The 23957-nt window shown below is 36.6% G+C and overlaps 3 protein-coding genes across 5 annotated transcripts; 2 read left to right on the plus strand and 1 right to left on the minus strand.

Moving 5' to 3' along the window:
- Positions 1-686: 686 nt before the first annotated feature.
- Positions 687-8504, plus strand: LOC129887543 (probable methyltransferase PMT2). 3 transcript variants are annotated; one of them, XM_055962664.1, is made up of 7 exons: positions 687-967; positions 1669-3024; positions 3153-3363; positions 3559-3853; positions 4368-4742; positions 5397-5474; positions 7883-8504. In XM_055962664.1, exons 2-7 carry the CDS (start codon positions 2380-2382, stop codon positions 8112-8114), a joined length of 1836 nt encoding a protein of 611 aa, XP_055818639.1. In that variant the 5' UTR covers positions 687-967; positions 1669-2379; the 3' UTR covers positions 8115-8504. The 3 variants fall into 3 exon arrangements, with proteins under 3 accessions (XP_055818639.1, XP_055818640.1, XP_055818641.1); XM_055962665.1 differs by having other exon boundaries at positions 2373-3024; XM_055962666.1 differs by lacking the exon at positions 687-967 and having other exon boundaries at positions 986-1885; positions 2373-3024.
- Positions 8505-10074: 1570 nt separating this feature from the next.
- LOC129887544 (sphinganine C4-monooxygenase 1-like) lies at positions 10075-15126 on the minus strand. Its single transcript, XM_055962668.1, has 2 exons — positions 14432-15126; positions 10075-10909 (listed from the first exon to the last, which is right to left on the minus strand). The coding sequence occupies exons 1-2, from the start codon at positions 14678-14680 to the stop codon at positions 10355-10357; spliced, it is 804 nt and encodes a 267-aa protein (XP_055818643.1). The 5' UTR covers positions 14681-15126; the 3' UTR covers positions 10075-10354.
- A 4728-nt stretch (positions 15127-19854) lies between these two features.
- On the plus strand, positions 19855-21416 carry LOC129884352 (uncharacterized mitochondrial protein AtMg00860-like). Its single transcript, XM_055958668.1, has 2 exons — positions 19855-20010; positions 20931-21416. Exons 1-2 carry the CDS (start codon positions 19855-19857, stop codon positions 21414-21416), a joined length of 642 nt encoding a protein of 213 aa, XP_055814643.1.
- Positions 21417-23957: the final 2541 nt, after the last annotated feature.

The following is a 23957-nucleotide window of genomic DNA, read 5'->3' on the forward strand; positions in this document are numbered from 1 at the left end:
ATTTTTATTTTCATTATATTCGGTATGCAAGTAGAAAAAAATATTTTTCTATAAATATATGTACATATTTAACACAAAATGAGAAAAATATAAAAATAATAATAATAAATAAATTAGGAGTGGAGATTAGATGAGGTGGGTAGAATTTTTTTAAAAAAATAAAAATAATATCTTTTTTTTTAGGAAGGAGTGGGGAAGAGCTGAGGTATTTTTCAAAAAAAAATTATAAAAAAAAATTTCAAAAAATATAAGGGTGGGATTGTCCAGGGGTGGGGTGGGGGAAAGGGAGGAGGTGGTAGAGTTTGATGAGAAAAATATTTAAAATTTTATTTTTAAATAAATAATTATTTTTTTAAAAAATAATTTCTTTTATTTTGGATATTGATACTTTAAAAGCTTATTGTATTTTGTCAATATAGGATATTTTATTTATGTATAATGTCATGTGATAAGATTTTTTCAATAAAAGAGAGACTGTATTACACTATTAAAATGTGTTTTTCAAATTAATAATTTATAATTTAGATATAAAATTCACATTTCTAATAATTTAAGTGTATTTTTGAAATTTACTTCAAATATTAATAGTGTATAAATAAGAATTTACACCTTTGGGTCCCATCGCATCTGATAGATGCACGCACATTTCCCACCTCCTTACACTTTAGCAAACACGGATATGATTATTAACACAGATTAAACAAAAACCTCCACTACACCCCAACCCCCACGCCCACGCCACCCCACCCCCACCCCACCCAAACACCACCACAAAAAAAAAAATGTAATTTCAAAGAGAGAGATAGAGACTTGTAAATTTGATGTATACTTGTAGATAATCTTGAAAAAAACAAAATTTGGGGTTTTACAGTGGTTCTGTTCTTGGTTTAATTTGAAAGCCATATCTGAGTTGCAGACTTACAAAACAATATAAAGCAGAGTTGGAAAATTTTTCATGCCATTGGTGGTATACTGATTTAACCCTCTATAGCTGATCTTTCATTCAATTACTTGAATTCTTGATTATAAAGTTCTTATCTTTCTTGTCAGTTTGGTCTGATTGATTCATTTGTCCAGTGTAAAGTTCAAATCTTTTCTTATGGGGTATACTGATAGTTTCTTACTGTAGTTAAAGACCCATTTTCTTGGGTCTGCTCTAAGTATCAGTTCTTGTGCTTCAAGTTTCTGTTGTGGACTGTAAAGCAAAATAAAGCAGATTTGGAAGGTCATTAAGAAAGTGTGTGAGTGTGAGGAGGGGGGGGGGGGGGAGGTTAGTTTCATGCCATTGTTAGCTAATCTGCATTGAATAATTTGAATTCTTGATCATAAAGTTCCTATCTTACTTGTCAGTTTGATTGATTCATTTTTCAAGTGAGGCTTCACTTTCTAAACCCATTCACAGTATAAAGTTTAAAATCTTTTCTCATGAGGCATCATAATAACTTCTTAGGTGTAGTTAAAGTGTAATAAACTTGCAGTTTTTAGCATCTTATCAGTTCTTGGCTTCATGTTTCTTCTGTTCTTTTTTGTTGTTGTTGCTTTGAATGGTGGTCTGTTAGCTGATGCGCTGTTATTTGTTAATATACCTGTTTACTGTTTAGGAAACTAAAAGAGAACCTATTTGAAAGATTGATTTATGGGTTGGCTTGTTAAACATTTGTGTATTAGAACTGGCAAACAAGAACAACAACAACAACATACCCAGTGAAATCCCACTAAGTGGGGTATGGAAGGGTAGAGTGTACGCAGACCTTACCACTATCTCGAGGAGGTAGAGAGGCTGTTTCCGAAAGACCCTTGGCTCAAGTGCATCAAACCCAACTGGAAAACAAGTAAAAGATTTGATTTTGATCCAAGTGAACTGCTGGCTGTTTAAAATTCCAAGGTGATCTACTGCTACTTTAATTCGCTGTTATTGGAGTATCAAGGAGGGAAAACGAGGTTTATCTGATTTTCATGTCAAATTAGCTTTAATTGACTTCTACTAATTTCTAGAATCTTATACAACATTTGGTAGCAAAAGTTATGATCTTTTGAGACCTCAACGAGCAAATTATTGAAGAACTATGCTCTAATCTAGCTATACTTCTGATGGTATTAGAGTTAGGTCCATCCCCGTTTGGACTCCTGGTGCACGCTCCAGTTGAGCCTGCGCTTGAACAAGGGGTGGGGGTGTTAGAGTGGGTTAAAAGTCCCATATTCGTTGGGGAATGGACCGGTGGTTTACTTATATGGACTTGGGCAATCCTCCCTTCATGAGATAGCTTTTGGGATTGAGTTAGGCCTAGGTTGTCATATCTTTACAAAAAAAAACACGTGTATTGGAATTCAGTTTCCTTCGTTTTCCCAACTCAATTCTGAAACCATTTCAGGACAGCAATGGCTAACAAAAGCTCAGGGGACAACAGGACCAGGACTTCTGTGTCAATATTTATAGTGGCTGGTCTCTGTTGCTTCTTCTATTTGCTTGGATCATGGCAGAGAAGTGGCGTTGGGAAGGGGGATAGTATAGCTCTGGCAGTCACCAAGAGCAGTGAGAACTGCAATATACTACCAAATCTCAATTTTGAGACTCGTCATGGTGGCCAAGGAGGTAGTATTGATGATTCAGGAACAGAAGTCAAAGAATTTGGCCCATGTCGTCCTCGTTACACTGATCATACACCATGTCAAGATCAAAGGCGTGCTATGCACTTGCCAAGGGAAAATATGATCTATCGAGAAAGGCATTGTCCGCCTCCTGAAAAGAAGTTGCGTTGCCTTATTCCAGCACCTAAGGGGTATGTCACCCCATTTCCATGGCCAAAAAGTCGGGATTATGTTCCATATGCCAACGCTCCGTATAAGAGCTTGACAGTCGAGAAAGCCATTCAGAACTGGATTCAGTATGAAGGTAATGTGTTTAGGTTCCCTGGAGGAGGGACACAGTTTCCTCAAGGAGCAGATAAGTATATTGATCAGCTTGCTTCAGTAATTCCAATTCAAAATGGAACTGTTCGGACTGCTCTGGACACTGGTTGCGGGGTATGATTTGTACTGTGAAAACCTTTCTTATAGCAAAAGATATCTATGTCTCAGTTTCTTCACCTACTTGGAGAATACTTCTTGTTGTTGTGTTGGTTTTTTTAACTAATAATGCTTTATGGTACCAGGTCGCAAGTTGGGGTGCTTATCTTTGGAAAAGGAATGTCATCGCAATGTCATTTGCTCCACGAGACTCACATGAAGCTCAGGTTCAGTTTGCTCTGGAAAGGGGTGTACCTGCTGTTATTGGCGTACTAGGAACAGTCAAAATGCCATATCCATCTAGGGCCTTTGATATGGCTCATTGTTCTCGTTGTCTAATCCCATGGGGAGCTGCTGGTATGAATCTTGTATGGTAGTAAGAATACCTACTTGATAACAAATTGCAATTTCAAACAAGTGTGACCTTTTAAATTTTAGAAGATATCTGGTTTTAATTTCTCCTTTTACTTGTTTTTTCTTTATGGTTTATTGAAATCTTAACCTTTTCGGTAGCTGTTCTTGTGTTGCATATCTTAGTCTTTCTTCATGCAGATGGAATCCTCATGATGGAAGTTGATAGGGTTCTTCGACCTGGTGGCTACTGGGTGCTTTCTGGCCCTCCGATCAATTGGAAGACTAATTACAAGGCCTGGCAGCGCCCCATGGAGGACCTTCAGGAAGAACAAAGGAAAATTGAAGAGATTGCTAAGCTTCTTTGCTGGGAGAAGAAATCCGAGAAGGGTGAGACTGCTATTTGGCAGAAAAGGATGGATGCCGACTCATGCCGTTCTACACAAGAAGATTCTGAAGCTACACTTTGTAAATCGGCAGATCCAGATGATGTCTGGTACGTCATCATTCTAAACAGTTCAGTTTTAAATGTTGGAAATTCTTTCTGCTTAAAGGAAAAGCTAAAGAGAAGGTGTTTCTTGCCTACGATGAGTGGCAAATTTATGCTAGTGTAAACCAGGTTTTCTCTACTGGTGTCTTAAAAAAATCAATTATGTCATCGGTGCTAAAACTATAAGTACTTTTTGGAATGATGTTAACTTCTTTCCTAAGACGAACTATGTTTCAAGAAGGTTTCAGTATGCAGAAAGATATCTAGAAGTCTCTATACTTACAGTTTCGTGATAATCTGATATGGTGGATATTTACCTTTTGCACTTACCATCCAAACCTGTTGGTGCAAGGCAGTTAGATGCACAATACAACATTAGCCCTATTAGCCTGGCCCTTCAACTGTAGCGAAGTAAAAGGATAAACTCTTTCATTTCATCTAATACTACATATTTTGTAGCGCAAACTCAATCTTGAAGATCAAGTTTCATGGATTCCATTATTTTGCTTCTATTGATCAGGTACATCAAAATGGAAGCATGCATAACACCAAGCAAAGGCAATGGTGATGACGATGGTCTAAAGCCATTCCCTGAGAGACTTTTTGCTGTTCCCCCAAGAATTGCTAATGGACTAGTTTCTGGAGTCTCAGTTGAGGCATATCTGGAAGACAACAAAAAGTGGAAGAAGCATGCAAGTGCTTATAAGAAAATTAACAAACTCATTGACACAGGAAGGTACCGTAATATCATGGACATGAATTCTGGACTTGGAGGCTTTGCTGCAGCTCTTCAGTCTCCCAAGTTGTGGGTTATGAATGTTATGCCTATGATAGCCGAAAAAAATACCTTGGGAGTCATATATGAACGTGGGCTTATCGGGATTTATCATGACTGGTACAGCTTCCTCTCTCCTATGCTCAATTATATACTTATCTGGTATAGTTGTGTCTTTGGTAACTTTTCAAGGACAGCCGTTTTTTTGTTCATAGGAAGTTGCAGTACTCTTGCCACTCGATTTTTGTGGGTGTGATTATTAATCTTGTATTCAGAGTCTTTGGTTTTAAATGCAAAGGACCATCAAAGGAGACCTTTGTTATGTATCAATGACTTTGAGAAGAATTAAGGAATTATCATATGAAAGGACACCTTGATCTAATGTTACTTTCCTTTCTATGTTAGTTTACCCTTATTCTTCTGCTTTAGGTATAGCAGTTACATAAGCTTAGAGTATACTAAAATCACAATCTTTTTGGGTGAAGAGATAAGTATAATAAGAGGCCTCAAGTATCAGAGGGTGTTAAGTTTAATTACACATATGCACACAACAATATAAGTTGCTGCATTTGTTTTCAGCACCAAATCTTTTTCTGCTTTGTGGAAATGACGAAAGGAATATCAATCCTATGCAGGCTACTTTGAACAAATTGCTTTGGTCTAACTTTGTCTCTTCATAAGGAGTTCAAACTGTTGATTTACTTTATTCAGTGATTTCTCTTCCTCTTGTCCTGCTGAAAGCTACCTTCTGATAACAGTTATATTGTGTTTAAGGTGTGAAGCATTCTCTACGTACCCAAGGACTTATGATCTCATTCATGCTCATGGTCTTTTCAGTTTATACAAGGACAAGTAAGTGTTTCCTCCTTTTTTTTTTCTTTTCTTATTTTTTGTATTTCTGTTGGTTCGCCGTTGAGATCAAGAACCTTGGATACTATGTGGCTGTTAAGAATGAGGCTGGATGCCAATCTGACTTTGGCTGCAATTTAGAAATAGAAGGAATAATTCAGTGGTATATTTTTACGGCACCATATCAAATTTTATCTTTAGAATGTTTTAACACATTCCATTTGTATTTGTCCTTTACTACTTCCAAAAATTCAAAAGAATCAAACTATTCAATTGTCAAGCTTCAATATGATGGTTCCTGATCAAACTAACTTCAAATTTTATTTTAATATATTTCCTTCAATAACACCAATATAATATGTACGTCGAATTAACTTCTTAAACTCGGTCAAAAGTCAATACCATGATATAAATTGAGTGGAAGGAACAGACTTAATTTCCTCCTTTGAATTCCATTCTGAAGTTGAGCTTTATGCAATTAGAAAAACTATAATATAATGAATAAAAATCATGCCTTATTTTCGATCAACTTGCTATTTCATTGATGCATCATCTTTGTAATTGTCAACTTTAGTGATCTGTTTTGATTCTGTGATGTAATCCTCCCTTAGTAGACGACCTCTTCTGGGTAAGCAGAGATCTACAAGCAAGCGCTTTTTTCTATCGTCGTGTCTGAGCCAACTTGTGCATACCTCGAATAATTTCATGGGGTACATGCTGCCCTCCACCAACACAGATACCAGATAATGGTCCACCAATGTTCGGTCAAATGGGAAGAAATCACCTAGTATTTTTGCCTCCACTAGGATTTGAACTTGAGAGGTTGAGACTAGGGCTGTTCACAGTTTTAGTTAAAACCAAAACCAAACCGAAAATTTAACCAAATCGAATAAAAAAACCGACATTCAGTTTGGTTTGGTTTTAAATTTCAATAACCGATAATATTTGGTTTGGTTATGGTTATAGAAAAAAATAACCGAATAAATAACCGAACCAAACCGATAATTATATACTTAAAATTTATAATTATTTATATGTATAATATTAGTTTTTCATAAATAATTAAAGATATTTTATACGTTTTAATTATTAATTTAATATTAATATACTTATTTTTAAGGCCCAACAATCCAAACCCAACTCTCAAGCCCAATTATAAATTCTAATAAACACTAAACAGCGGTCCAAGTCCAACAATCCAAGCCCATTAGCCCAACTCTCAAGCCAATTCTAAATCCTAAATTCTAAATCCTAAATTTCTAATAAGCACTAAGCACTTGAGCAGCAGGCAGCAACATAAAGTAAAAGTTAAAACTTTAAAACCCTAGTATCTGTTTTCCTTTTACATTTTTGTTCCTCTCACGTTGGTTTCTCACAAAGTCACAGACTCACAGTCATAGACTAACAGTGAAGGCTCAAGAGCAACCTCAACTCCTCAACCCCAAGTATAAGATTGTCAAATTTTGAGAAGGTTTGTAAGGAGTTTTTCAAATTTTAAATTGATTTTAAGTTGTTTTCTTTTTTTTTCCGAATGTTTAAGTTGTTTCATTTTCTGTTTTGAACCTCTGTGGGTCGTGAGGAAAAAAGAGCTTCATAAGAATTTGAAGAATGTAGAGAGAGAATATTTGAATTATCTCGGCTAGTCATAAACCGAATAACCGAATCAAACCGAACCAAACCGACAATAACCAAACCCGTGGTTATTATTTTACTTGGTTTGGTTATGGTTTTAGACATTTAATAACCGATTAAATTGGTTTGGTTATGGTTTTAATCAATAACCGACCCAAACCGAACCATGAACACCCCTAGTTGAGACCTCATGGTTCTCCACCCACTTCATTGACCACTAGGCCGCACCCACGGTTGCATAAGTAAGAGCTTTTCTAATTCGTATTAGCGTTAAGAGATGTGTTTAAGTCAATACAATGTTTGGAGGTTGGCTGGTTTGTCTGCATATGAAATTCAATGCTAGAGCAATAGGTTGAGCGACTAGGAAAGGTTTACTGAATTGTTATATATGCTGAAAGGAAATAGAAGTCAGTAATAATGGACGGATTCAGTAAATATATAGCCGCTTAAACTTGTAGGTAATTTTAAGGAGTAACTTCAAAATCAAGCATGGGGTTGCCTGTTGTATATTCTACAAGTAGAGGCCAGTGTATGTTTTGACTATCCAAAGTATTGTTTCTTCTTGTTGCTAACGTGGCGGCCCTTCCCCTGACCCTGCTAACGCGGGATGCTTTGTGCACTGGGCTGCCTTTTTTTTTTCTTCTTGTTGCTGCTGTCTCCTTTATTATGGAAAAGATTCTAGAATATAATGGGGAAGAAGCAAAAATTGCTTTTGTGCTTTTGACTAACTTAGTGTTCTAACATTCCTCTGTTGGCTTTTCTTTTTTGAAATCATGAAGGTGCGACTTTGAAGACATTCTCTTAGAAATGGACCGTATTTTGCGGCCAGAAGGCGCTGTTATTCTGAGAGATGATGTAGACGTTCTAATTAAGGTAAAGAAGATAATAGGAGGTATGAGATGGGACTTCAAATTGATGGATCATGAAGACGGCCCCCTTATTCCCGAAAAAATACTGGTAGCAGTCAAACAATACTGGACTGTTGGGGATAATAATTCCACATCCGCATGATAAGATGCCAGTGGAGACGGTAATGGTGCTACTGATCAATGTCATTTGTAATGGATCCCAAGGACGAATACTTCACTTATCAAAGTTCAACAACCTTCAAAGCAAGAAATTTTTGGTCAATGAGATGAGGCTACTTGGTGTATGTATGTTTAACCTTTCTCTATTGATGGATACATAAATTATACTGTATGATATTATGCTTTGTAAAACTTGCATTTATTTATTTTTCTTTCCTCTCTTTGGAACCCCACACTACATGATGAGTCTTTTCTGAAACTTTCAATGTATTCTTAAGAGCATTTTCTTCCCTGAAGAAACAGATCTTGTAATGTGTTCAATTCAAGTGGGGAAAAACCACTTGGCTTTTCTGGTCTCTTGTTGGCATTTGAACCCTCGTCTCTCGTGATTCATTTTAGCTTTCATTAACTGCGGTACAGATACCTTATGGAGTTCTTCTAAAGGTTGGTTGTCATTTAGCAAGGGCGTCTGCAACTCCATTACCTTCTTTGAAGCAATGGCTTACTTGTATGTTCCTTTGAGACTTCTTCTGTTGAGTGTTCTCAAAGATATTGTAGTTTCCGGGGAACGTTGTAAATTCCATTAATCATGTTATCGATGATCATGGAGTCCAATTCCACACTTAAGTCAGTAACTTGTTGATCACAATGTCATGAAATCTCGATTAGAGTTGCATGAGTTTCACTGAAGTAGTTGATGTCGAATTGAGTAGGGTGTGCAAAGGCCATCACTAGGTCTCCATTTCTATTCCTAACAATTCCTCCAGCCCCGACCTTATTTTGAATTGACATGCAACCACCATCTGTATTGAGTTTCCAGATAAGCTTTGATGGCTTCAGCAATGTAATAAACTTGCCTCCAATTCCAACAGTGTATCATGGCACTAGACTTTTTGCCCATTGCCACATGACATTCTCTTTGATTCAATTTGATTATTCAATATTCGAAAGTTACTGGTATTAATTAATTTGAATTCACATCAAATAAGCCTATCGATAAAGCAAAGGTGCTCCATATTGAAAGATTTTCTATTACCAATACTCAAGTCCAAGACCTCTTGATAAGGATTCATAGAAGCATCTTGATTCTCTTGCAATTGTCAAAAGACAGGAAAATGAAGGATGGCATATCTTTCCTAAAATGCCTGATATGTTATTAATACAATAAGAAAGACTATACTAGATATGAATGGCTACGAGACCAATCAATATTTAATGTTACAAACATTACAATTCAAATTGTAACCATTAAATCAATGAAAATTCTCCAAGGGTTATCCACAGGCCGAAGTGCACAGATACTCGAATTTGGGATCTCCATTTAAGTCATACTCACAACTTACAAGTAAATTTTTTAAAAGTCTTGACCATTTTAAAACTGCATCATATATGAGGTGTATCAAGTAACCCTTTGTGGTGACTCAATGGTTTGGGCTTGGGACTTCCGTGTTGGAGTCTCAAGTTCGAAACCCCTTCCCAGCGAAAGCAAGAAATTTGCCTTCTAGGTCGAGCTCGTCGCACTGGGCTTGTCAAGTACGGGTTAACTTTCCTGTGTGATTTACAAGCTATTGCATCGGAGGGGGAAAGGGGGTTACCCCGTGAGCACCCAAAGGACAGCAGCTACGGGTTTTTCTTGTCATCAATATATATATATATATATGAGGTGTATCAAGTTTTTTATAGGTAAAGTTTAGCCATTTTCACTTAAAACTTTCCTTGTACGGAACTTCAATCATCTTATCCAAAATCAACCTTTACCAAGCTTAACTTCAAACATCGCATGTCTGAAGTGGATAGACGAGCAAAATTTTCAAAAAACTTGGTACAAGTTAAATAGCAGTGTCCAAATAAGATACTTATATTTTCATACTAAACTAAATTTTAAGATTTTAACCAACTCGACATGCTATCAGAGGACAACACACAGCTATGGTAGAGAACACTTGAGAAAAAGATATTACTTGATTGATACACAAACCATTTGCCAGACAATCTTTAACCTCCAGTCCTCTTCTACCTACAGAGCTAATTATGGGAAACCAGACACTATGACAAAAGAGGAAAAGACATTATTTGCCTTTTTTCTTTTTCAACCTCAAAAAGAAAACCAGTAATACAACAATATATGCAGAAACATATATAATTATATACAGATTACTGAGAAAGGCAAATACTGGGTAAAATTGCAGTGGTACATACTTTAAACATGTACTAACAGTTTTATCAGTCATCCTTGCAATCTTTATCAGGCCTAGCTTCATAACCCCCTTCTGGTCTTTCCACGAGTGCATATGGCATATACGTACCAAGTATCCTATCCCAGGTAACAAAGAAAGGCTGTGAAAAGTTATACTTGCTTCCGTAAAGTTGGTGATGAATATCATGGTACGCTGAGTTGTTTTTAAAGACGATATGGAAGAGGTTTCCAGGTAGCCATAGTCCACAATGATCATCGACGGTCTTGATGGTAGCAAACGAGAAAAAGAAGATGGAAGCTCGAGGAGACATGCCTGAGAAAAGGAAAGCTAAAGCCCCACCGATAGTGTCAAGTATCAGACCCTCTAAAGGGTGATTGTACAAAGCTCCGAATGCATATGGAACAACTAGCCGGTGATGCTGAGAATGGATATGCTTGTATAAGAACTTGTTTTGATGCATGTAACGATGCATGAAGTATTGCCAAGTATCTAAGATGAACATGGCAACAAACAACTGTCTAGCAAGAACAAGGAAGCCAGCCTGTTGATTTCCATCAGAGTCGCCAGCATTACCTGTGACCTGTTCGAAAAAATTAAAGTTTAGTGAACAAGAATAAATGATCAAACTAGAGCTTCCAGAAATGAATTGACATATAATAAACCCAAACAATGAGAAAGTTTGGAAAAGAGAGCACAAGTGGAACAAGATATTAAGTGGACCGAAAATTACATGAGAAAAAACACTTGACTATGGCACGACTAAGAACGGTTTCAGTTTTGCAATCAGGTAAGGAACATTCTAAAAGCCAAGGTCCAATAACAATCTCCAAAGCATATGATGTTGGACTGGACATTCACTTAAAGAATATAAGCAAGCCCACCACCAATTGGCTGATGTATGCCAGAAGAGCTCGGGTGAGATGTATGCTAATAGTTGTAACTGTGTAACTAAAGAATATGGAAAATAGGAAAAATAACTCCTAACTTTAGCTTGAAACCACAAGGGGATAAAAATACAAGTCAACTGCCTCATTTGTGGCCACGGAAGTTGAACAGCATACAGACATATTATAATGAACTATTGGTATTAGAGGAAAAACTGTTAAGATCATTGGATGTCATCATTTTGGAGTATGATCAATCCCTGCATCCTGTAAGAATCTGGTTCTCTGGCCATCTCCCACTTTAATTCTAGTTTGGTTTCAAAAGATGAACATAAGCTGCAAATGTGTTTCCATACACCCAAGCCAGGTGATGTTTGTATCCGGCCCAAATACCAAAATCAGAGTTCCCCGTATTTGGAAGAGATTACCCTTCTCCATAGGCTTCTTTCCCCCCTACCAAATCTCCACACCCATTTGATTAAATAAGCCCGGATTGTATGCCTCTTTTCCTGATTCCCCCCAATCCACCCTTTTTTACTTCTCACTATTAAGTCCCACTTAACCAGATGAAAGGCTCTTATTTCCTTACTTCCACTCCACGGGAATTCTTTTTTATTGATCTTATCGTAAACAGGGACCTGAGATAGGTAGGAAGAGAGTCAAGCATGTTGTTGATGAGTGTAACTCTACCTCCTAAGGATAGGTACTGCCTTTTCCAAGTTGCAAGCTTCTTTTCAAATCTATCCTCAATCTTATGCCACACTTGCTTAGCCTTGTATTTGGCACCTAAAGTCATGCTCAAATAAGTTGTAGGAAACTCTTCTGTCTGACACCCCAAGTTTGCTTCCAATCTCTGTATATCTTCCACCTCATCAACAAGGAAAGTTGAGCTTTTCCCCGTGTTAAACTTCAGCCCAGATACAGCTTCAAATAACAGCTGAATGATTCCCAAGTATCTCAACTGAACCTCCTCGGCAAGGATTAGTCTATCGTTAGCACAAAGGATGTGAGAAGCCTCCAACCTATTAGAACCTGTGTCCCAACAGTAAAACGTTTTATCCAATTCAAAGACATGGCATTGCACAACATTAAACTAATTCCTTCCATTTCCAAGAGGAATAAGAAAGGGGAGAGATCCTCTTGTTTCAAACCCTGGTATGTGGAGAAAAAAACCTTCTGGTGGTCAGCTGATAATCACAGAGAACCTCACAATAGCTATACATCATTGAATTCACCCAATCCATTTATCCCCGAATCCAACAACAGCAACAACATACCCAGTGAATCCCACAAATGGGGTTTGGGGTGGTAGAGTGTACGAAGACCTTACCACAACCTCGTGGAGGTAGAGAGGTTGTTTCCGAAAGACCCTCGGATTTATCTCCGAGGTCACTTTCTTTTAATAGATTGAGCAAGTATGATCAATTTATCAATGCTTCTTCAACATGAAAAGTTATAAGTTGAGCACCCCAATACCTCTGGACACAAACCGAGAAGAGATGAACCACAACTTCTATAACTTAACGTAATCTATTCCAAGAAATAAAATTAATTCTTCTTCTTTCTAGCACTGTCCCCTATTAAATGACAAGCAAATGATATTGAGCTACTTTCTATTCCAGAACTAACAAACTTGCAACTCAACCAGCAGCTAAAACTATTCGGCACATTTTGTTTCTGACAGTTACACGAAATCATCTATTATTCATGGTCTGTCTTCCCTTTCCCTTCAAATTAAGGGAATGATCTGCCAACCTCGGCATTTTAGAATATATAAAAATATTAAATATATAAGTTCAGACAAAAGAAGGCACAGCGTTTCATAGGTTTATTAAAAACTTGGGTACTTCATAAAGAATAATCCCACTAACTATCTATACCAGCTACATAGACAAGCGATATCTCTATCCTTGTATCAGCCAAAATCTATAAACAATACAATAGACATCAATAAGAAGTCTACCATTCTGTCCACAAACTATGCAGCAATTAGACCTAATGAGAAATGTCAAAAAATGCCTTAATATAAAATGAAGCATCACATATGCCTTGCAGTGCCAAATTCCATAATGAAGAACTATGATCCCTCGTAAGTCATAACAGCCTCTTCTAACCGAATTTCCTCTTCCATGCCAACAACAGGGAATGAAATACCGTGCAAGTGTAAACTGCACATTGCTTACACCAAACAACATATTTTAAATTCAAAAACTCACCGATCAAAAGTAAGTTTGAAACCTTCAGCAGCCAGGTGCAATCCACCATTACAAGGTCAGTCAATCAATCGATCAATCAACTATGACTCAACCCAAAATATATGGGGTTAACAGTATGAGTCATCTATATACATTCTGCCTTATTCAGACCTATTTCATTCCAATACTAATTAAATATCTTTTTAAGGCAAATAGACACCGACAGAAGGCGACAAATTATACAAGGAGTTGCTAAGAAACTTCCAAGAAAGAAAATAAAGCTAATAAACATGTTCAAATGTAACAATATATCAATCTCCATTTCTCTCCATACGCGAATATAAGAAATACCAGATAGAAATTTGATAAGACCGAACGTTGTAATAAAAACTCCACCGTCCTGCAAATGACTACAGAATTATGCAGCAATAAAAACTAATCCTAAATTTTTCAATAAACCCCTAAATGTCCTCAACATATTCATATAAGGAATCATCCAACAGTGCAAAATTCAAAAATAGTAAACTTTTCACTTTCATGACAGCTTCCTCTAATTCCTATTCCATGCCGACCACAGGGTATGAACACACCATGCAAGTATAATTGCACAGCACTTGCACCAATTACAAATTTTAAACCTATATTCAAAGATCAAAAGGAATTCCGAACTTTGATCAAAATCAAACAGCAGCCACCAGTAAAGGTCAACCCATCTATGATCAATCATAGATGCTGATGGTTATACGAATCCTCTTTATCCAACTGATCAAATAAATGAATGCTCCAAATCCAATTCAAAGTATCTATTATAGCTAAACTATTTTTTTGTTTTTACAGTAAATTTACAACAACCTTCCTCCATTGAATCGAGCTACGCTTAGCCAAACTCAAAAGAAAACAATAACAAAACTTAATTAACCTGCTTCAAGAGGTAACAATACAACAATCACCATCTATCAAACTCCCAAAAATGGTGAAGTCAATCAGAAATTTTGCAATAAAAGGGCAATGGGGGTAACGAACCGCAAAGAGAACTGTAGCAACAACACTTTGAACAACTTGTTGAAGAAGAACCCCTTTAACAACCTCTTTCTTGGAAACCAAATTCTTCTCATCTTCATCTTTCTTTGTATGCAACCTATAATTCTCCATACCCCCAAGCAAACAATACAATCCTGAATAAACCCAATACACCACTATTGGCGAAATAGTCCCCAACAATTCATCTGACACATGTAATCCTCCTCTACCATCATCATTATCAATACTCATATCTCCTTAAAAAACAAGATTCCTGAAAACTAGTAAAAAAGATTCAAACTTTATGCAAATTACACAAGAATCTTGGGAACTATGAAAAAAGATTCAAACTTTATGCAAATTAAACAAGAAACTTGGAAACTATGGAAAAAGATTCAAACTTTATGAAAATTAAACAAGATTCTGAGGGAACTATGAGAGTTTATTCATGGAAAGATGGGGGATTTGGAGCTAGGGTTTTCAGAGGGGTTGGATTGAAAAATTGAATTCTCTCCCAAAATTGAAATTGGAAGGAATTCAAGAAAACACAAAAGAGTAAAGCAGGCCAAAAAAGAAAGGAAAAAAAAAGGAAAAAGGAAACCTAATGATGATCTATTTCTGGTTGTTTATGTTCTGTTTGTGATTTTGTGATTTGAAGTATTAATAAAAAGGACATTACTATTATTGTTATCATCAACTTTTTTACAAGTAATATAATAATAATAATAATAATAATATAACTATGATTTTCTCATAAAATAAAATAATTTTTTCTTTGGTGGATTGAGTTGATTAATTTTGTGATATATTATAGTCAACTTTTTTTAGTTTTACGTCAAATCTTTCAAGATATTTTTATTTGTATGCACAAGATCTGAAATTAAAGCACAGGAGTAATTATTATGTTCATACTATAAAGGTTATGTTGAATAATCTTTTTATCTAATAATTACTTTTTCATTTTTATTTTTTTATAATTGTGGTATTTAAGTTGATTTGTGAATATTTTAATTAATTTCATGAGATATTTATCACCTCTTATTAGCCATTACTGATCATTTAATGAAAATTTGTAGGTCAAGTTCTCTTACCTAATTTCGTTAGGCCAAACTTCTTAATGAATATTTGCCCTGAGATATAAGTTCGATGATATTTGATTCTTAAGGCTGATTAATTTTTAGCGAAATTTGTTTGAGGACATAAATTATGTGACTGAACTTAGGTCTTGTGGCTTAATTTGTGTTATCGAACTCATATCTTATGGCATAATTTGTGTCACTGAACTTATGTCTTATCACATAATTTGCTCCACTAAACTTATTTCTCGAGATATAATTTGTGCGTCAATTAACTTATGCCTTGTGACATAACTTATGTCATTGAATTTATATCTATAAGTATAACTTGCTTGTATCGCTGAATTTATGCATTGGACATAATTTATTGAACTTATGCTTTGAAACAGAACTTATATTATTGAATATATGTTTCGGAGTATAACTTGCATCATTGGATTTATGTCATTAAGGCATAACTTATTGAACTAATGTCCTGGACATAACTAGTGAGAGTGAATTTATGCTTTGCAATTTATTTATTTTGCCTTGCAATTTTTTTTTTATTGTTAGAGATACTTTTAATCACTTTTTTGTTACTTAATATTTTAAAAGATAATAATTAAAGACCTACAATTTTGAGGGGTAAAGTGATGTGACGACGTGCCAAACAAACATAGGAACAACGCGGAACCGTCGACGTCGCCAGCTTCATTTTAAATACTTGGTTGCTTTACTCCTATTGACTTTCAACAACTTAATTTATTACAACCAACTTAGGTGTGTTTGGTTGGAAGAAAAAAAACAATTTTCTTTTTATGTTTGATTGATCAAAATAATTTTTTTAGAAAAATATTTTTTTTAAAATAAGAAAATGTGAAGTAGAAAAAATAAGTTTTATTAGTAACTTTCAAGTTCGTTATCTCCTCCGCATCCGTCCAACATCTCTAACCCCAATCTTGACCATTCCACTTGTGAACCGCCACTCTTCATCCCATTCCAATGGTGGAACCACCCTTGCCCGATGGGTGTGAAGCGATACTCATTCGTCGGAAAATTATATTGTATATATAGGTCAAATTTTCATTTAATAAATATAGGTATGTGTGTTGACACTTCTTGACATAAGTCAAAGGTTTAGTATAGTTGTTAAGGGGTTATAAAATTTGCTTGAAGTTATGTGTTTTATCCTTGATAGCAGTGTAATGGTGTTTTTTTACTGCATGCATTTTTTTCCCTTTTTAAAAATTTATTTTATTGGTTTTCTCGTATATTTACTTCTTTATATTTTGACACCCTTTAATGAAAATTTTGGCTTCGCAATATTTTGCTAGCTTACATATAAATATTCTTGAGATATTAATTTTTTGTTTACTTACCAAACATTAGAAAATAAGTTTTAAAAAATTCACTTATTTTTCAAAAAAATAATTTTTGTGGAAAATATTTTTCTCCATGCCAAACACGCCCTTTGTGTTTGGTGTAGTAGTAATTTGACTTCAATTATTCTCATTATTGTTATTACTAGTAAAGTGTACGTGTTTTGAATGTGTGTATCGCGATTGATTAATAATATATGTATATAAAAATTATTATTGGTATGCGGAAAAAACGAGGTGGAGAAGTGGACGAATAGGGAACTTTATAAGATAGCGAGGAAGGAGGCGAAGTCGGCGGTTTCGACGGCAAAAACAGCAGCTTTTGAACGCCTTTATGCTGAACTAGAAGAAAAAGGCAGGGATAGGAAATTGTTCAAGCTAGCCAGGATGCGGGAGCGAAGGGCACGCGATGTGGATCAAGTGAAGTGCATTAAAGACGAACATGGAAAAGTATTGGTAGAAGAGACCCTCATTAAACAGAGATGGCAGTCATACTTCCATAAACTCTTGAACGAAGAAGGAGACAGAGAGATTATGTTGGGAGATTTGGAACATACAGGGAGGCGTCGCGTTGGTGAGTGTTGCAGGAGTATTTCGGTCGAAGAGCTTAAGGGTGCTGTGCGTAGGATGCGCTGGGGAAGAGCGACCGGACCTGACGAGATCCTTGGTGAATTTTGGAAGAGCACGAGCTAGGTAGGTTTGGAGTGGCTAACTAGGTTATTTAATGTCATCTTTAGGACAGCAACGATGCCCGAAGAATGGAGGTCGAGCGTACTAATCCCTCTATACAAAAATAAGGGAGATATCCAGAGTTGCAACAACTATAGGGGTATCAAGCTTCTAAGCCATACTATGAAAGTGTGGGAAAGAGTGGTGGAGATGAGGGTTAGGAGAGGCATGTCTATTTCAGAGAATCAGTTTGGATTTATGCCGGGACGCTCAACTACTGAAGCTATCCATCTTATGAGGAGACTGGTGGAGCAGTATAGGGAGAGAAAGAGAGACTTGCATATGGTATTCATTGATCTAGAAAAGACTTACGATAAAGTTCCACGAGAAATACTATAGAGATGTTTGGAGGCTAAAGGTGTACCGACGGCGTACATTAGAGTGATCAAGGATATGTATGAGGGCGCCAAAACTAGGGTAAGGACAGTAGGAGGAGACTCAGAGCACTTCCCAGTTGTGATGGGGTTACATCAAGGATCAGCCCTTAGTCCGTTTTTATTTGCCTTGGTGATGGATGTATTGACGCGACAAATTCAAGGTGAGGTGCCATGGTGTATGCTTTTTGCGGATGATATAGTCCTGATCGATGAGACTCGTAGCGGAGTTAACGCTAAGCTGGAGGATTAGAGACACACCCTAGAGTCTAAAGGGTTTAAGCTGAGTAGGACCAAGACAGAGTACTTAGAGTGCAAGTTCAGTGAGACACCCCATGAGGTTGGCGCGGAAGTTATGCTTGGTGACCAGTCCATCCAAAAGAAAGGTAGTTTCAAGTACCTGGGGTCTATCATGCAAGGCAACGGGGAGATTGATGACGATGTCACACATCATATTGGGGCAGGGTGGATGAAATGGAGGCTCGCTTCCGGGGTGCTCTGTGACAAGAAGGTGCCACCACAACTTAAGGCCAAGTTCTACAAAGTGGTTGTTAGACCGGCTATGTTATATGGGGCGGAGTGTTGGCCAATTAAGGTCTCTCACGTCCAAAAGATGAAAGTAGACGAGATGAGAATGTTGAGATGGATGTGTGGGCATACCAGGAGCGACAAGATTAGAAACGAGGCTATTCAGGATAAGGTAGGAGTGGCCTCAGTGGAAGACAAGATGCGGAAAATGCGACTTAGGTGGTTTGGGCATGTGAAGAGGAGAGACACAGATGCCCCAGTGAGGAGGTGTGAGAGGTTGTCCATGGATGGCTTCAGAAGAGGTAGGGGTAGGCCGAAGAAATATTGGGGAGAGGTGATTAGACAAGACATGGCGCAGTTACAACTTACCGAGGACATGACCTTAGATAGGAGTGTGTGGAGGACCCGCATTCGGGTAGAAGGCTAGTACATAGTCGTGTTACCCTACCCTATTAGTAGGCGCATTAGCGCACTATAATTTCCTTTGTGGAGGACTCAGATTAGGATTAAAGGCTAAGTGATTCATCTTTTGCACCATAGTAGTTGTAGTTCTGCTCATTGTTTATTGCCTTTTGATTTCTGCATTGTATTGCTGTTTATAGTTGTGGCGCCGTTGTACTTTGACTGTCTTATCTATATTATCTTATCTTATTTATTTATTTATTTATTGTAGTTATGCCTCTTTCTTCCCGTACCACTCTACCACGACTTTCCCTTTTGATATTCCTGTTTTCATCTTGTTTTCTATATGTTTGCCCCTATCTGACCTTTTATCTTGTCCTCTCTTAAAGCCGAGGGTCTTTCGGAAATAGCCGCTCTACCTTTCAAGGTGGGGGTTCGGTCTGCGTACACTCTACCCTCCCTAGACCCCACATTATGGGATTATACTGGGTTTGTTGTTGTTGTTGTTGTATAAAAATTATTATGTATGTTATATCATTAAGTACAAAATTTTAATAATAACGTAAAATAATAAATGTAAATTATTACGTATGTTATATCATTAAGTACAAACTTTTAAAAATAACGTAAAATAAGATAAAAATGTACTTAAAGAGGACCATGATAATTCACCATCACACTAATGATTTAAAAGCAAAATTAAATGTAGGGAACTAAATTTCATCATTGATATCAAAAATTAAAATTATGTAGGTAATGATACACAAAAACACATTCTAAACAATAAGGTAAAGGAAAAACAAGCTACATTGTATATAACCATAATAATATAATACAACTACTTAAAACAAATTAATAATAACATAAAGGATTATGGTAAAACAAAATATAATATGGAGATTGGATAATTGAAGTTTAGACTGAATAATGAAGAAGTGATTTTTAATGTTTATCGATCAATGAAGAGCCATAATGATCTGCGAGTAGTGTCCGTGATCGATCTTGTTGATGAAGTGCAACTGGAGATACCTATTCAGGAGAGATTGCATGTTGAAGAATTAACTGTCATGATCATGAATTTCAATGTAGATCTCATTGGAGAGTACGAGGAGATGGTTAGTGTATTTGACGGTATGAGGAAGTACAACTTTTCACCAAAGAAGCTCGACTTAGATTAGAAGAATAGAGCAATCCTGCCTGTAAAACCATCCATTGATAAACCTCCGACAGTAGAGCTCAAGGACCTTCTTTCTCACTTGCAATATATGTTCTTGGGGCCCAACAACACTTTGTTGGTCTTAATAGTTGATGATCTTAATGAAAGGCAAGTGAAAGCATTAACATCTATCTTGAGGCACTTCAAAAGAGCAATTGGATGGTCCATAGCCAATATCATAGGCATCCTACTGGACATATGTTCTCAAAAAATCCAACGTATGCCAGACTGCAAATCGAGCATTGAGCATCAAAGGAGACTTAATCCACCTATGCAAGAGGTCGTAAAGAAGGAGATCATCAAGTGGTTAGTTGTTGGAGTGGTTTACCCAATTGCTAACAATAAATGGGTAGTATTGTTCAATGTGTGCCAAAAATAAGTTGTATCACTATGGTGCCAAACACAAAGAACGAGCTCATTCCGATGAGGTCGGTCACTGGTTGGAGAGTATGTATGGATTATCGTAAATTGAACGCATGGACAAAAAAGATCACTTTCCAATATCGTTCATGGACCAGATGTTAGACCATCTTATTGGAAAATAAAGGTATTATTTTCTTGATGTTATTTGGGCTAAAATCAGATCTCAATCGCACCCGAAGACCCAGAGAAAACTACTTTTACTTGCCCGTATGGGATATTCGCCTTCAAAAGAATGTCATTCAAACTGTGTAATGCACCAGCGATCTTTCAACGTTGCATGATGTCCATATTTTCAGACATGGTGGAAGACACAATTGAAGTTTTCATGGATGATTTTTTGGTAGTTGATGACTCATTCAATGATTGCTTGGCTCATTTAGGTGACATACTAAAAAGTGTGAAGAATGCAATCTTGTGCTAAACTTGGAGAAGTGTCACTTCATGGTGAAAGAAGGTATAGTGCTCGATCATAAGATCTCGAACAAAGGCATTGAAGTTGATCGAGAGCTGATTGAAAAGTTGTCGCCTTCCATCTCTACAAAGGGCATTAGAAGTTTTTTGGGACACAGTAATTTTTATCGCCGATTTATCAAAGACGTATCCAAAATAGCACATCTATTATCCAAACTACTTGAGAAGGAGATGAAATTTGTTTTTGTTAAAGCCTGTCTGAAGGCATTTAAAGAGTTAAAAGAGAAGCTGGTTTCGATACCTATCATCATTTCACCTGATTGGAAACAACCGTTTGTAGTTATGTGTGATGTGAGTGGAGTAGCACTTAGTGTAATGTTAGGGCAAAGGCATGAGAAGATTCTTCATCCCATATACTATGCTAGCAAAGCCCTCAATGTTGATCAAAGGAACTACATAGTGACCGAATAAGAGTTGCTTGTCATAGTATTTGATTTTAAAAAATATAGATCCTACTTGCTTGGCACCAAAGTCATTGTACACACTGATGATGCAGCATTGAGATAACTCATGGCAAAAAAAGATGATAAGCCAAGACTGATTCATTGGGTGCTACTTTTGCAAGAGTTTGACTTCGATGTTAAAAATTAAAAAGGGACCAAAAATCAGGTTGCCGATCATTTGTCCATACTTGAAGAAGAGGTAAGGCTGAAGTTAGAAGATGGGGTTGAGATAGATGACACTTTTCCTGATGAGCAAATTTTGGCAGCATCACAGGATCTAATTCCATGATTTGCCGATATTGCTAATTACTTGGGAAGTGATATGGTGCCTTTCGATTTGTCTGTTCACCGACGCCGTAAGTTCATGTCTGATGTGAAGTAGTTTTTCAGGGAAAAAACATACTTGTTTCGTTTCTATGCTGATGGGATTATTCGTCACTGCATATCTGAGGTCTAGATAATAAGTATTTTAGAAGCATGTCATTCATCGCCTGTTGGAGGTCATCATAGTGGTATTCGAACAGACTACAAGATATTATAATGCGGGTACTGCTGGCTTACCATTCATGAAGATGCTATGATTTTTCCAAGTCAAGTGATCGTTGTCAAAGAGAAAGAGGTATTTCGAGGAAACATGAACTCCTACTCACTCCTATTCTGGTGATTGAATTATTCAATGTATGAGGGATTGACTTTATAGGACCATTTATAAGTTCGAATGGGATAAAGTGCATACTTGCTGCGGATGACTATGTGTCTAAATGGGTAGAAGCTGTCACATTTTCCAATAATGAAGCAAAGAGTGTCACCGCATTCCTCAAGCAAAATATCTTCTCCAGATTTTCTACCAAAAGCGATAATCAGCGAAGGAGGTGCTTACTTTTGTAATAGGTTGTTTAAAACGTTGCTCAAAAAGTATGGGGTTCGACATAATATGACAAATTCTTACCATCCATAGACTAGTAGGCAAGTCGAAGTCTCCAACCATGAGATCAAGCAAATACTTGCAAAAACGGTGAATGTAAATAGAACGGATTAGCAGAAAAGGCTTGATGATGCTTTATGCCTATATCACACTGCATTCAAGACTCCCATAGGCATGTCACCTTACCAACTTGTGTTTGGGAAATCTTGCCATCTGCCGTGAAGTTGGAGGACAAAGTCATGTGGGCTCTAAAAAAGCTGAATCTAGATTGGGATGTCGTATCAAAGAAAATCAACTAAACGAAATTGATGAGTTTCTCCGAAACGCGTATGAAAGTTCAACCTTGTACAAAGAGAGAATGAAAAAGTATAACGACTAAAAAATTGAAAAGCAAACATTTGAACCCTGAGATTTCGTCCTTCTGTTCAACTCAAGGTTTTGCTTATTTCTTAGCAAACTCAAGTCGAAGTGGATATGACCATTCTAAGTGGGTCAAGTCTTCCAACATGGTGCGATCGAATTGGAAAATAACGATGAAATGAGGTTCAAAGTGAATGGGATCAAAGCTTATATGGGCACCGAAGAAGTTATCAAAGCCGTGGAAGTATGGGCTCTTGGTGAAGTCTGAGTAACCAAGGAGCCTGCATCATGCCGCTATGTTAAATCAAGCGCTGCTTGGGAGGCAATCCAAGATATTTTTAATTTTTATTTTTTTATAATTTTCACTTTTTAATCTTACTTTTTAGGATAAAATAGGTTAAATTAGGGTCCGTATCAAAATAAAATCAAGAAAAAGAAAAAAGTAGGCCTAAATATGGTTACGTGTTTAGAGATGAAAAGTAAAATGCTGAAAATTTTAAGTGTAGATGGCTCTACGAACTGTTTCTTAAGGGTCATAGTTTTTCCTATGGCTCATAGACTTGATTCGTAGAAGCCAAATCCAAAGGCCTTCTGCAGCTTTAAGTCTATGAGTGTGGATGATAGAAATTTCTAGAATCCGTAGACTGTTTTCCTAGACTCCAAGTATGTTTTCTAATTTTTTTCTAAGGATCAAGGTGATTTATGAGACCCATCCATGGATCGTTGTAATTACTACAGTCTGTAAATGGGCCTTGCAAATACCTAAGTCCTTTAATCACTGACCTGACCCAAAATTAAAAAGAAATAAAAACTTCAACGATTTGAACATTCCCCCAATTTATCATTTCTTTTCCAAAATTCCAAAGAGAAAAATTCTCTCTATTACGTTTATCATCCTCCAAATCTCACCATACCAATCCCAATATTTCACCATCATCCACTAATTCACAACACCAAATTCCATTATCTCCGTTTTTCCCAAATTACAGAAATAAAATTTCCATAAGCCAAAGGTCGGTGTTCAAACCATTAAAAAGGGTTGTGGGTGATTTACAAGCTCTAATACACTCAGATATACGTCATCTAAAGCTCAATTTTTCATAAACATTCGAGTACTCAACCCTAAATCAAGGTGTAATGAAATTACAACTAGGAAATTAGGTCAAAATTGAACCAAATGATGTTGGGTTATGAGTCTTTGGGTGTAGTAATGTAAAAAGATTA

The sequence above is a fragment of the Solanum dulcamara genome, chromosome 4, assembly GCF_947179165.1.
Source record: "Solanum dulcamara chromosome 4, daSolDulc1.2, whole genome shotgun sequence".
Taxonomy (NCBI): domain Eukaryota; kingdom Viridiplantae; phylum Streptophyta; class Magnoliopsida; order Solanales; family Solanaceae; genus Solanum; species Solanum dulcamara.